The sequence below is a fragment of the Canis lupus genome, chromosome 28 (genome assembly GCF_003254725.2).
Source record: "Canis lupus dingo isolate Sandy chromosome 28, ASM325472v2, whole genome shotgun sequence".
Lineage (NCBI taxonomy): Eukaryota > Metazoa > Chordata > Mammalia > Carnivora > Canidae > Canis > Canis lupus.
In genome coordinates this window covers 13,047,355-13,059,972 of record NC_064270.1, presented here as the reverse complement: position 1 = coordinate 13,059,972, position 12,618 = coordinate 13,047,355, and the positions used below count along the sequence as shown (strand labels likewise).

Genomic DNA, 12,618 nt, shown 5'->3' with positions numbered 1-12,618 from the left:
ATATTTTTATTTAGGGCTGTCTACATATTAATATACCAGAGTAGAAAAACTTATATGTGAGATGTTACACTCTGGGGTGGGGTGTATATCTATCTTCCATGCTTTAATTTTTATTATATTCTCTATTCTTGTGTCTCAGTTCATAGACGTTTCTTAGTTTTTTCTTTATATATGAACATTTCAGGAGCAGCTTTAGTGGCTAAGGATGCAGTTAGCTGTAGACCTATTGTTGGAAGGCTAAGGTATAATTTGGACATGAATATCTTGAATTAAAATACTAATGGAGGAGGGAGTCCTAGTGGTTAAGGTTGAAGAGAGTGCCTATATTGTGTACTGTGTTACAATGCTAAGAATAGATACGTTATTGGTATAAAGTTTGGTTTTCCATTGTATGTGATTGTGTTATCTAAAGTTATACCTAGATCTTTATAATTTGCTTTTGGGAAGCTTTGCCTGAATTGACTCCTGGTAGTCTTCTCTTTGGGTCCAGGGCTGACTGGGAATAAGATACTTGCTTGACATGAAATTAATTTCTTAGTGTTCTGAAGATCCGTGTTAAGGGAATACCTATTGTAGTTGAAATGGCTGTATTCTTCTTGTTTGACAGGTATTGAAAAGAAGAAACAAAAGTCTTTATGAAACTTGGGTAGTATTTTAGGAGGAAAAATATGAAACGCTGGAAAAATAACTTTGCAAAAGTCAGGAATGCAACAGATTGTATAAGTATTAGGGGTCTAAGGAATACTACTACTACTACTTGGGATAATCTACTGCTGACTCCTTACTGTTGCCAAGTCTGTATCTTCTGTTACGCAGAATTTTATTTATCCTTTTCATTTGTAGAATTGGAACTCCTCTTTTAAAATTATAAAGGATAGAGTGCCAGGCTGGGTAGAACATAGTCTGAATATCTTAGGCTTTCAATATGATAGCTTCTAGTGATGAAGACATGAAGACTATATGTTTTCTGCCCTCAAATAACTCGTAGTATCCAGAATGCCATTTTATGTCTTTATCAGTTTTGAGAGGAAAGGAAAGATCTTTTGGGGGAACTATTTTGGGGGAACTGTTGGGAGTTATTTTTTGGATAAATCTGGATCTTTCCTAATTTTGTAGACTATTGCAATTCCAGATTTAAAAGCCACCTTAAATCTAACCTCCCACCTAATGGTAATTTTTTTATACTTTTTCTGCCATGTGGTCACCCAGTCATCATTTGTACATGCTTCGTGATAGGCCACCTGTTTCCATTTTTAGAAAGCTCAGAATCTTAGAAAAATTTTCCTTACATTGAGCCCCAGTTTGTCACCTAATAACTGCTACCTAATTATATCTTCCATACAACAAATAGGGTCAGTGCACAGTGTCTGCCTGAGGAAGGGCTGAAATCCAGCTCTGTTCTGCTTGCCAAACCATGCACCTGAGGGACTGCATCTGCTCAGAGGTTGTTGCATTTTGCTAATTGGCCCAGAGGTGCTATATGGGCTAGTTGGAGGCCTAACAACAAAGGAAACATTTATACACTCTGGGTACTTCGAGATCACAGGCCTTCCCATGATACAATTAGAGGAAAAGGTCAGACTAAAATACAAATGTATAAATTGATTCTTATATCTGGGTGACTTTGGGCAAATCATTAAACCTTTCAGCCTCAGATTCATTGTAAGTAAAATAGAGTAACACCTGTCTTGGCACCTTAATGGATCAGAAGTTCATGTTGCAAATAGTTCTCTGACCCACTGTAGAGTCAAAATTACTGCCTGTGACTGCACATCATTTCTAATTTTTATAATATTTTGCTTCACAGGGAGGCTGAAAAGACAAAACTTCTTATAGCTGCACAGAAACAAAAGGTTGTGGAGAAGGAAGCTGAGACAGAGAGGAAAAAGGCTATTATAGGTACCTGGATTTTTTTCTGAAATGGATGTCTCTAAGTACATGTGTTACGAGTTTGTCCTGTTTTTTGTCAGTCTGACACTGGATATTAATGGGATCAAATAAGATTGCACCATACATAGTGGAGAATTCTAGAAACTTTTGTCATTCAGATGTTTTACAGCCTTTAAAATTAGATGGTGCCAGTACTTCGTGAAGTGCTTTGGCGTTCTACCATGTCTTTGGCTGCTACTGCTTTTTCAAGGACAGGAAAATGGATAGGATTTTTGGGCAACTCTAGCATCTGTGGAGTAAGTTTTGTTCATATGGTTTAAGAATAGAGTTTTTTGGCCAGAGCTCAGGATTATAATATGCTTCCTTGCTGTTGACATACAACGAGTTTTATTGGGATGGATAGATGTTGTCATCTTCGACAGTATGGCAGGATTGCTTACAGCTTATTTTGAATCACAGTGACTTCCCTAACACTCCAGGATACTCTATATTGGACTGCCCTCTTAGGCTCTCAGTCATTTGTTCCTTGAGATGCTGAAAGTTTAAGAAGTGTTTCATTAACTATTTCAAATAGGCAGGAATGTACAGAGAATAATCGAATGAAGGCGCAATATTGGCCACATTCCTTCAGATCACATTTTCTTTTAAGAATAAATTTATATATCCATTTGAAGCCTCCTGTGTACACTTACCTGGTCCTATTTCTTGACCTCCCTTCTCTGAGTAGCTTTGCTTTTAAAGTTTTTAGGTAGATGATTCTGTCCATATTTTTATACTGTAACTGAAAGTATGTTACAATAAACAGTTCATAGAGTTGTTTTAAAAGATAAAAATGGTATCAAACTCCATCTTTTATTTCACAACTTGCCTTTATTTTACCAGCACTGTTTGAGTTTTATTCATATTGATATGTGTAGATTTAGTTAATTTTTAACTGCTCTGCACTCATTCTGTGAGTGAACCTCCGTTCATGCTGATGGATTAGTGTTGAAGAGTTAGGTAGTTTTTAGTTTTTCCTTATGAACAGTGCTGCAGTAATGCCAATACCCATGTCTCTTCATGCACACATTCGGAGTTTTCCTGTGGTAGTGTAGTGTCAGTTAGTGCCCTATTTCACCAGCTTTTTGTTTCTAATCCCTAATGAGATGACTGCAGAAATTGAGAATGAGTGTTTTAGAAGTTCTTAAAGCATTACACAGTAATTTTATGTCTGTTGAGTCTAATAATAATGAGCCTGTGGTTATTTTTAAAATATTTTTCCTAGTAATTAATTTTAGTTATACTTTATAAAATATTGCTTCCTAACAGATTGAAATACAAAAAAAAGGAGGGAGGTTGCTCTCCCATAGATAGTTTGAGAAGCATTGCTCTGGAATACATACCTCAAAGTAGAATTGCTGGGTCATAGGGTACATACATCTTCATATTTATAACATTCAGTATTGCCAAATTGCTCTGCAAAGTGATCCTACCATTTTACCTTCTCTTCAGCAAGGTTTGAGTTCCCATTCCTTTGCTTCTTTATTGAATTCCCATTTCTGCACATCCTCCTCAACTCTTGGATTCATTAGACCTTTTAAAATTTATGTCAGTGTGATCAGTGTGATGGTGCACACGTATCACATAATTTCAGTTTGTATTTCTCTGATTACTAGTAAAGTTGAATATTGTTTACTGGTCATTCAGGTTTCTTTTTTTTTGGATGTGAATTGCCTGTTAATATACTGTTAGCCCATTGCTTGATTACTTTTTTTGAGCTGATTTGTAGAAGTTCTTTATATCTTCTGGATATTAATCCTTTCCCAGACTTATGCTTTGCAAATATCTTCTCTCACTTTGTGGCCTGTCTCTGAGCTTTATAATGTCTTTTGACATTCATATATATTTAATTTTCATGTAATCATATTCATCAGTCTTTTCCATTCTAATTTGTGCTTTTTCTATTCCATTTAAGAATTATTTCCCAACCTTAAAGTAATAATTTTATTTTAAAGGTTTTAAAGTTTTGCTTTTCATATTTAGATATTAAATCCATCTGGAATTTATTTTAGGGCTTGGTGTGACATTAGAATTCAGTTTATTTTTTCCAAGTAGCAAGCCAATTCTTTCAGGCTATTTATTGAAAATTTCATTATTTCCTCTATTTATTTCTAAAACCGTGTCATGCCTTCTCCAGAATTACCTTGTTTTAATTACTGTCACTTTTTATGTTGAGTTTTGCTATGGGAAAGCAAGTTTTTCCTTAGTTGTTTCTCTTAACTAGTCTAACTATTCCTAAAATTGTCTTACACTGTCCTAGGCCCTTTATTCCTCCTCTAAATTTTAGAACCAGCTTAAGTTCTATAAAATGCTGTATTGAGGTTTTGGAGAGAATTACAATATTTATGATACTGAATCTTATAAATCTGTTACGTTCCTGTTTATGAGAAATGTCTTTCAAAAAAATTGTTACAATTTTCTTATTAAAATTCTAGCACTTTCTTAGAGTTTCATTCCTATATATTCCTCAAATTTTTTACTATTATCATAGGCTTTTTTTTTTTTAAGATTTTGAGAGAGAGCGCGCACACAAGTGTAAGAACGAGTGTGGGGGAAGTCCAGGGTGGGGAATAAGGATGAGCAGACTCTGCGGATGAGCACAGTCTGATGCAGGGCTCCATCCCAGGATCCTGAGATCACGACCTGAGCTGAAACTAAGTGTCAGACACTGAACTGACTGAGCTACCCAGGTGCACCAAATAGGCTCTTTTTTGAAGGTGCATTTTCTAACTGGTCTTTGCTTTTGTTAGAGGTATGCTGTTAATTTTGTTTATTTAGCAGTCTTGCTGAACATGCTGTTTCTGAGTCTTTTGGATTTCCCATAAGAGCAAATTGTCTTCAGATCAGGATAGTTCTGGTTTTCTCTTTGTAGTCCTACATGTTTTAATTTTTCTTATCTTACTGGTTTAAGCTATGATTTACATACAATGCAGTATTGAAAAGAAAGATGGCAACAGATATTTTTCTCTTGTTCCTAACTTTATTTAAAATAGTCCCAGGGATGCTTGTTGTGCTGAACTTTTATTGGGTTAATGAAGTTTCTTTCTGTTTCTTGCTTGCTGAGAGTTTTTATCATGAATGACTGTTAAAACTTTGAGAAACTTTTCCGTATCTGTTGAGGATGACCATATAATTTTTCTTTTTGAAGCTATTAATGCGAATTATATTAATAGATTCTCTATTACTGAACTGTTTTGCCTTCCTGGGATAAACCCACTTGATCATGATGTAGGAGATTCACCCCAATACATTTTTCTTTATGTCTTGCTGATAATTTCTTTAAAATTTTTACTTTTATTGCCTAATTTTTACTTTTATTTCATAAATTTCAACTTATATTTTTTTCTTGCACTCTTATTGTCAGTTTTTTTCACGAATTCACTAAGCCTCAAAAATGAGTTAGAGAGCATTTTTTTTTTTTTTCTGTATTCTGGAACATTTTGTATAAAATATGTTATCTCTTCATTGTAGGTTTGGTGGAACTCACTTGTAAAAACTATCTTGGTCTAGTGGGGTTTGTGCTTCTTTTGTATGATTGCTTGTTTTTTGTGGTAACATTTAGCCAGCTGATTTAATTTCTATACTAACAATAGGTCTATTGGGTAGTTACATTTTTCTAGAAAATTGTCATCTGAAATTTCAGATTTATGGGCATAAACTTGAAGAATTTTATTCTGATTTTGAAAACCCTCTATCAAATATGCATGTCCCTCTTCATTGCTAGTATTGTTTATCTGTGCCTTCTGTTTTGCTGCATCATTTGTGCCAGAGGTCTGTCATACTTTATTCATCTTTTCACAGAACTGTATTTTGATTCGGTTGATTCTATTGTCACTTACTTTTCACTTTTATTATTTACACTTATTATTTCTCTCCCTTTTTTGAGTTTTCTCATTGGTTCTCTTCTAACTTCTTGAGTTACTTAATTCTTTAGTTTTCAGTCTTTTCTAACGGAAGCATGTAAGATTATAAATTTTCTTCTAAGTTCTGCTTTAGGTATATCTCACAAGTTTTAAAATGTAGTTTATTGATGTTCATTTTAATTTTTTAAAAACATTTCCATTATGATTTCTCCTTTCACTTAGGAAGTATTAAAAGTATTTCTTTCAATTTCTGATTAAATGGATTTTTAGGGGGCTACCTCTTGCATGACAGTCAGAAAATATCTGTTACATGGTCTTAAGTATTTGTTGAAATTTGTTTTGTAGCCTATCAATACATGGTACTTTTTTGGTAAATGTTTTGTGTATGCTGGAAAAGACTGAATGTGTTTTCTTATTTGTTGGATGTGGTTTTCCCTATATATCCATTAGGTCAGGGTTATGAATTGTGTTGTTTACATCTTCTGTATTCTAATTTTTGCCTTCTTGAGTTCTCAGTTACTGAGAGGTGTGTGTTAAAATTAAAATCTCCTATTGTGACCATGGATTTGTTGACTTGTAATTTTTTTTCTTTATATATTTTAGGGCTATATCATTAAGAGATTCAGTATTGTTACATCTTCCTGGAGAATTGCTCCTATTATGTAATAACCCTCTTTATTCCAGACACACTTTTTGGCTTAAGACCTATTTTGTCTAATGATATTATAGCTATGCCAGATTTCTCTTGGTTAGTTATTTTCTTGATGTATCTTTTCCCATCCTTTTACTTTCAACTTTTCTATGTCATTATGTTTTAGGTGTGTCTCTTGTAAACAGCATATAGCTGGATTTTGTTATCTTATCCAATGTGAGAATCTGTCTTTTAACTGGTGAGTTTAGTCTTTTTATATTTATTGTGGTTACTACTATATTTGGATTTGTTTGTATTATTTAATTTTGTGCTATTTACCATGCATTTTTTTCCTCTGCTGCTTTTTTCTCTCTTATCCAGTTGGTATTGAATTGGATTTTCTTTATTCTTTTCTTCCTTTTACTTGCTTAGAAGATTTATATTCTGTTTCTAGAATGTATAACTAGTCATTACCTGTAAAATGTTGATAAGCATGCCTGACATGACTAAGTCTAAAGCTAGTCATTTTCTCCATCCTACCTTTTTTAAAAAAAGATTTTATTTATTTGACAGAGAACACAAGCAACACAAGCAGGGGGAGTCACAGGCAGAGGTAGAAGGAGGTGGAGAAGGTAGAAGAAGTTGGGAGCCATAGGCAGAGGTTTGAAAGATGTGGCTGAGCAGGGAGCCCAATGTGGGGCTTAATCCCAGGACCCTGGGATTATGACTGAGTTGAAGGCAGACACTTAACCTGCCGAGCCATCTAGGCACTCCTCTTTCTATTCTCTTAAATAAAACCTTAGAATGCTTTAATTCTTATCACTGTCCCCCAATTTTACATATCATTGCCTTGTATTCTGGTTTTATGTTTTTATTCCCCCATTAATTATTACCATTATCATTGATTCTTACAGTAAACATCTATTTTGATTTATAGGTGTTACTTAATTTTTTTCCCTCGCCATTGTTTTTGGCAATTCATTCTTTTTTTCTGCTAGTTTGTTGTTATTATTGTTTTGTTTTTTTCAGTGAAGGCTAAGGAGTCGATATTTACTCAGTTTTCTTTGGTCTGAAATGATTTTATTTCATTCTTGAATGGTAATCTAGCCTACAATTCTAAGCCCAGCGAACCTTACTTTTCTTTGTCATTATGGCAATATTATTTCATTTTTGTTTGGCTTCTCTTCTTTTTACTTTTATGATTTTTCTCTCTGTCTTTGGGTGTTTCAGTTTCATGTGACGTGTCTAAATGGAAAAGAGCTTGCTTCTCACTGGGCTGGTGGGTAGAGCTTTTTAGCCTCCCTGGAGCTGAAGCCGTCTAGTGGTCTCAATTTTATACAGGAGTCTCAGTTCTAACATCTCAAGGCCTCATCTCCTGGCCTTGCATAGGCAATATCCCAACTCCCTCTCCTTCACTTGTCTAATAACCACCACCAGGTCTGCCACTGTACTGGCTCTCAGCTCTCCCTTTGCTTATGTCTCTTGAGGATCTCTCCTACTTTCTTATTATCTTAGCCATACGTTAAAAAAAAAAAAAAATGTTATAACACCTTAAGGTGTTGTTAGCTGAAGGTTTTTCTTATTAGCATACTCCACCATTTTTCTAAAACTGGAAGTCTACTCATGCTCTTTATTGGTTTATCCCTGCATGTTAGAGAGCATGTTAAATGGGATGACTGCAACAGTTTTTCTACATTGAGACACCATTCTCTGGGTTTTAAATGTAGGCTCCAGATGCCTTACCTATTATTCAAGTTTTATCTAGAGCTTCTGCGTATAGGTAAGTTTCTAGTCCAGTTGAGCATCATAGTCTATTGGGTGTGTGTGTGTGTGTGTGTGTGTGTGTGTGTGTGTGTGACATAGGTTGATTTTATGCTAATGGAGAAATAGGGAAGTATGCGCTGGGGTCTTTGCCACAGGATACTGGATCTTCTGGAAATAGGAAGCCACTTGGAAAATTTTTTTCTACTATGTACTTTCCCCAGGGGCCAGAGAGAAGATGTGTTAATATTTAACCTCTTTGGTGGAAAAGAAGAACTGAGAATGTTCTTCAAGAATTGGAGTGATTGTATTGAAAGTATAATTAGGGTCTTTCTTCCCTGGTCCTGGATCCTTTGGTTAGGTCATGGGTTTACTTGAGGGTGTTTGGTTTCTTCTGCTGCAGCTAACTTGTTCATCCCTAACACTTATTTTCCACAGGGTCATTTGAATTAGCCTGCTTTCTCTTTCTGATACTATTTTCATCTTGTGATCTCCCTGATGGTAACTGAACAGTTGATCCTGAGTATATAAAATTCTTTAGCCTACTACTAAAGATGGGGGTCATCTAGCCTTCTTTCTAGTCTAATTATTTGTGGTCTTGTCAGTTGGCTCTGCAATCACCTTTTCATTGTGACTACTCAATCATTCTTCTTGTCTTTTTGCCTTCTGCCATGTCCTCCTAGGTCATGTACATTATTTTCTCTAGGATTTCTTCCAGAGGGCCTTTCTTGGTTTAACTTACCTTCCTTATTCTTTCTTTCTCCTGCCATTTTATAAGATTGTTCTGTGTTGCCATGCATTTATGTTGCTCTATTTTTGTTCTGAGTACTTTTCATGAAGTATCATTTTCCCGATTAGCTTGTGGACTGTTGCTGTGTAATCCCATGAAGGAATGGAACCTTTTGTACTCCCCTTTCTTACAGAACTAGCACTGTCAACAGAACAGTGAAATAGGAAATAAATTTCCTTTTTTATGTTAAGTAGTTTATAGTCTGGGTGGATAAACTTAATGAAAGTTAGCCCATAAAACATATAATTAAATGTTAAGACTGTGTGCTGCTAATTCTAAATATTTCTGGAACTAGAGAAATGTTTTTGAATGTGTCTTCTTTTGTGTATGATTATAGAAGCGGAGAAGATTGCACAGGTGGCAAAAATTCGGTTTCAGCAGAAGGTGATGGAGAAAGAAACTGAAAAGCGAATTTCTGAAATTGAAGGTACATCAGTGAGAAAAGAGGCTCTGGCTGTCCGAGTTGCCTTTCTGCCTCAGAAATTGGGCTCTTGATTGTGGTGGGCGGGAGGACAATAGACAGAATAATCTGGTCTGGAGGACTTTAGAAAATTGCCAGTACACATTCAGCTCTTGGTTTGGTTTGTGACTGTAGGTAACTCTTCCTTTCATTTTCTGTCCTTTAGTTATGGCTTATTAGCTACCACTCTGTTCTCAGGCAAAGTATGAGAATTACCCATAACCAATTGTAAAGAATGTATAAGATAAGAAAACCCACCACTACCAGTTTCTTTTCTACCCAGCAACAAAAAAATAACAAAAAAATTAGTGGTGGTGGGTGGGGGAGAGAAGCTGCAATTTTTGTAGAGGCTTTCAAACTGTTTGATTTCATATAGTGAGATGTTAATGTTCTGAGTTCACAGTCTTGAAGACCAGATATTCAACCTCTGTTGCTTGTATAGTGTTGCTCCTTGTCATTCTCCATTAACTGACTTGATCAAATTTGGAGGAGATGGGGACAGTGCAATAAATAGAGCAGAGCTTTCATCCCTGGACTTCATTATTTTACTTGAAGCATAGAGCCTGGGTAGGGTGTGAGGCTTTTTGAGTGATGAGGGCTAGAGGAAAGAAGAAGCAGCATTAGGTGGAAAATGAAGTGGTCTCTAATGAGCTGAGAGTTCTTTGACATTGACAAAAGTATCCCCCTTTGAGAAGAGTGTTTCTGGGGACTGGGATTTGAAAACTACTAATGTTAAATGCTTTAAGTGATCAAGGAGTACTTGGCTAGCTCAGTCATTATAGCATGTGACTCTTGATCTCGGGGTTGTAAGTTCAAACCCCATTATTGGGTGTACAGATTACTTTAAAAAAATCTTTAAAAAAATAAGTAAGTGATCAAAATATTAGGCAGTGGATAAAGAGACCCCTCTTTAACATAGAATCTTAACTCTTACCCAGCTAAGGAAATAGATTACAACTTTTTTTTGTTTTAAACACCCTGACTGTATTTTGCTTGCTAGATGCTGCGTTCCTGGCCAGAGAGAAGGCGAAGGCAGATGCTGAGTATTATGCTGCACACAAATATGCCACCTCAAACAAGGTGACTGGCTCTTTGTGCCACTGTCCTAATAATATAATGTTAGGGATTTTGCTTTTCCTTGGGGGGTTGGGGGACAGGAGAGGCCTCTAATATGATAGAGGTGATCTCTTCAGTGTCAAGGAAGGGTAGTTACCACCACACTCTAGAAACAGCTAATCACTCATCAAGACATATTGCACACTCATTGGGGAGAATTTTGTAGAGTTCCTTGTAAAAGTGGGGAGCTAGGACAAAGGTCAGATAAACACAGATCAAACACGTATGTAAGTCATCTATCTGTACTGCCGTTATCCGGGCTCAGTAATCAGGAAAGATAACAGTCTTCTCGTGGAATGACAGGAGTAACAGAAAAAGAGTAAAAGTCCATTTAGGGTTGCTTTCCAGTAAGGTAGCTTTTTTGTAAAAATGCTAAGCTTGTTTAGTGTGGTGTTTCTCATCAGAAACTCTTTGCATTTTGAGATGAAATACTCTTTCTTTTTTTTCTTTTTTTTTTTTTAAAGGTTTATTTATTCATTCAGAGAGAGTGAGAGAGAGGCAGAGACACAGGCAGAGGGAGAAGCAGGCTCCATGCAGGAAGCCCCGATGCGGGACTCGATCCCGGGTCTCCAGGATCACTCCCCGGGCTGCAGGCAGTGCTAAACCGCTGCACCACCAGGGCTGCCCCTACTCTTTCATTTTTGAAGACTGTCTCATGCATTATGGGCTATTTTGCATCCCTGACCCTTGCCTGCTAAGTGTCAGTAGTGTTGATTATTCGAACAATCAACACCTCCTCCCCACAGCACACGTTTCCAAATGCCCCTGAGTATTGTTTGTTTAACTGGATTTAAAAAATATTCTAGTTGTGAGGAATTTCATGTCTGATAATTTGAGAAAGGAGGTTGGGTGATACAAGTGAACAGTTTTTGTTTAGAGACTCAGGATAATTAGGTCTAGAGAATGTAAGCCTACTTAGTAGGTATTAGGAAGAGGCTGTTAGGATGCTTATGGTAGTCTGAGAAGGGGAGGATATGACCAAGGTTTATAAAGCTATTAATTGTAGAGTAGATAGAAACATTGAAAGAGCTGAGAAAGGTTGCCAAAGTGTTTGGTGTGGTTTGAAGGATTAGAGTCAAGATTTAAGGTATAGACAGGTCTTAAATTCTTTCAGTTTAAAAAGGAACAGCATACTAAGGGTTCAGAAGAAATGATCATATATGATAGGTTTATAGAATGAGAGTTGTCAGTACTTTGAAATCCAGTATAAATTTTGAAGTAAATTTAACATATTTGAGGAGACACCGCTCTATAGAAACAATGGGATTTGGTCAAGATGGAGGCAAGGTGAGAAACTTTTGTGTATAAAACTAGCAATTCAGATCTGTCGTGGGAGAAGCTGGCCAGGCACAAGTATCAAGACCTTGTCATTAGCTTAGCCTTATGTTGAAAGGGATAGCAGTTTTATGCCATTTTGAAAAATGCTGTTCAGATATTGACCTATGTTAGTTAGTAAAGCAATAGAAAGTAATTTGGTTATGTACTGTGACCAGGTTTGATGACAGTGTTTCAATAGAGGATATGGATCAACTGGAGAGAGTATAGACTCAGAAAGTAGAAGGTGTTGGGGGCTGTGAGAGGCAAGATGGGCTTTTGCCTAATGGGACAATCCAGAGACTTGAGGTGAGGAAAGGATTCCTAGAGGAAGTATATTCCAGGAAATATTAGAAATAAGTTTTAATCAAACCTAAAGAGATTTTGAGTGTATATATCATGGCAGCATGATTTAAATTAAAAAAACCTATTTGATTGGCAGACATCTGTCCCTCACAGTGTTTAAATACCCAGCTTCTAGATAGAGGCATGAGGCCAGACCAGATGATTTCTTGAGATTTTTTTCCACTTTTAAAATGTGGTCAAGAAAAGCAGAATCACAGATGGTTGATTATAAGGTTATGAACCCAGCTCCTTTGAAGCTCTGCTACTCTCATCCTTTGACCTATTTACCTCTTAAAAGAGAACCTGCCGAGATTCCAGACTGATTTCCAGGTTGAACTCAGCTAGATGAAATAAGAAAGTATATACAAAATTATTTTGCAAGGTCCAAGTCACTATGGAAATCTTAGTT

The 12,618-nt window shown here is 36.1% G+C and overlaps 1 protein-coding gene across 4 annotated transcripts in view; it reads left to right on the top strand.

Annotated features, from left to right (window-relative positions):
• Positions 1 to 12,618, top strand: part of LOC112672186 (dynamin-binding protein) — a 210,683-nt gene that overhangs the window by 22,098 nt on the left and 175,967 nt on the right. For 2 of the 4 annotated variants that reach the window (XM_025466886.3, XM_035707755.2), the window contains 3 exons: positions 1,808 to 1,899; positions 9,312 to 9,401; positions 10,435 to 10,514. In XM_025466886.3, coding sequence (XP_025322671.1) covers positions 1,808 to 1,899; positions 9,312 to 9,401; positions 10,435 to 10,514 — 262 coding nt within the window. The remainder of the gene's footprint in view (positions 1 to 1,807; positions 1,900 to 9,311; positions 9,402 to 10,434; positions 10,515 to 12,618) is intronic. The other 2 variants (XM_049103643.1, XM_025466879.3) reach the window with 1 other exon arrangement.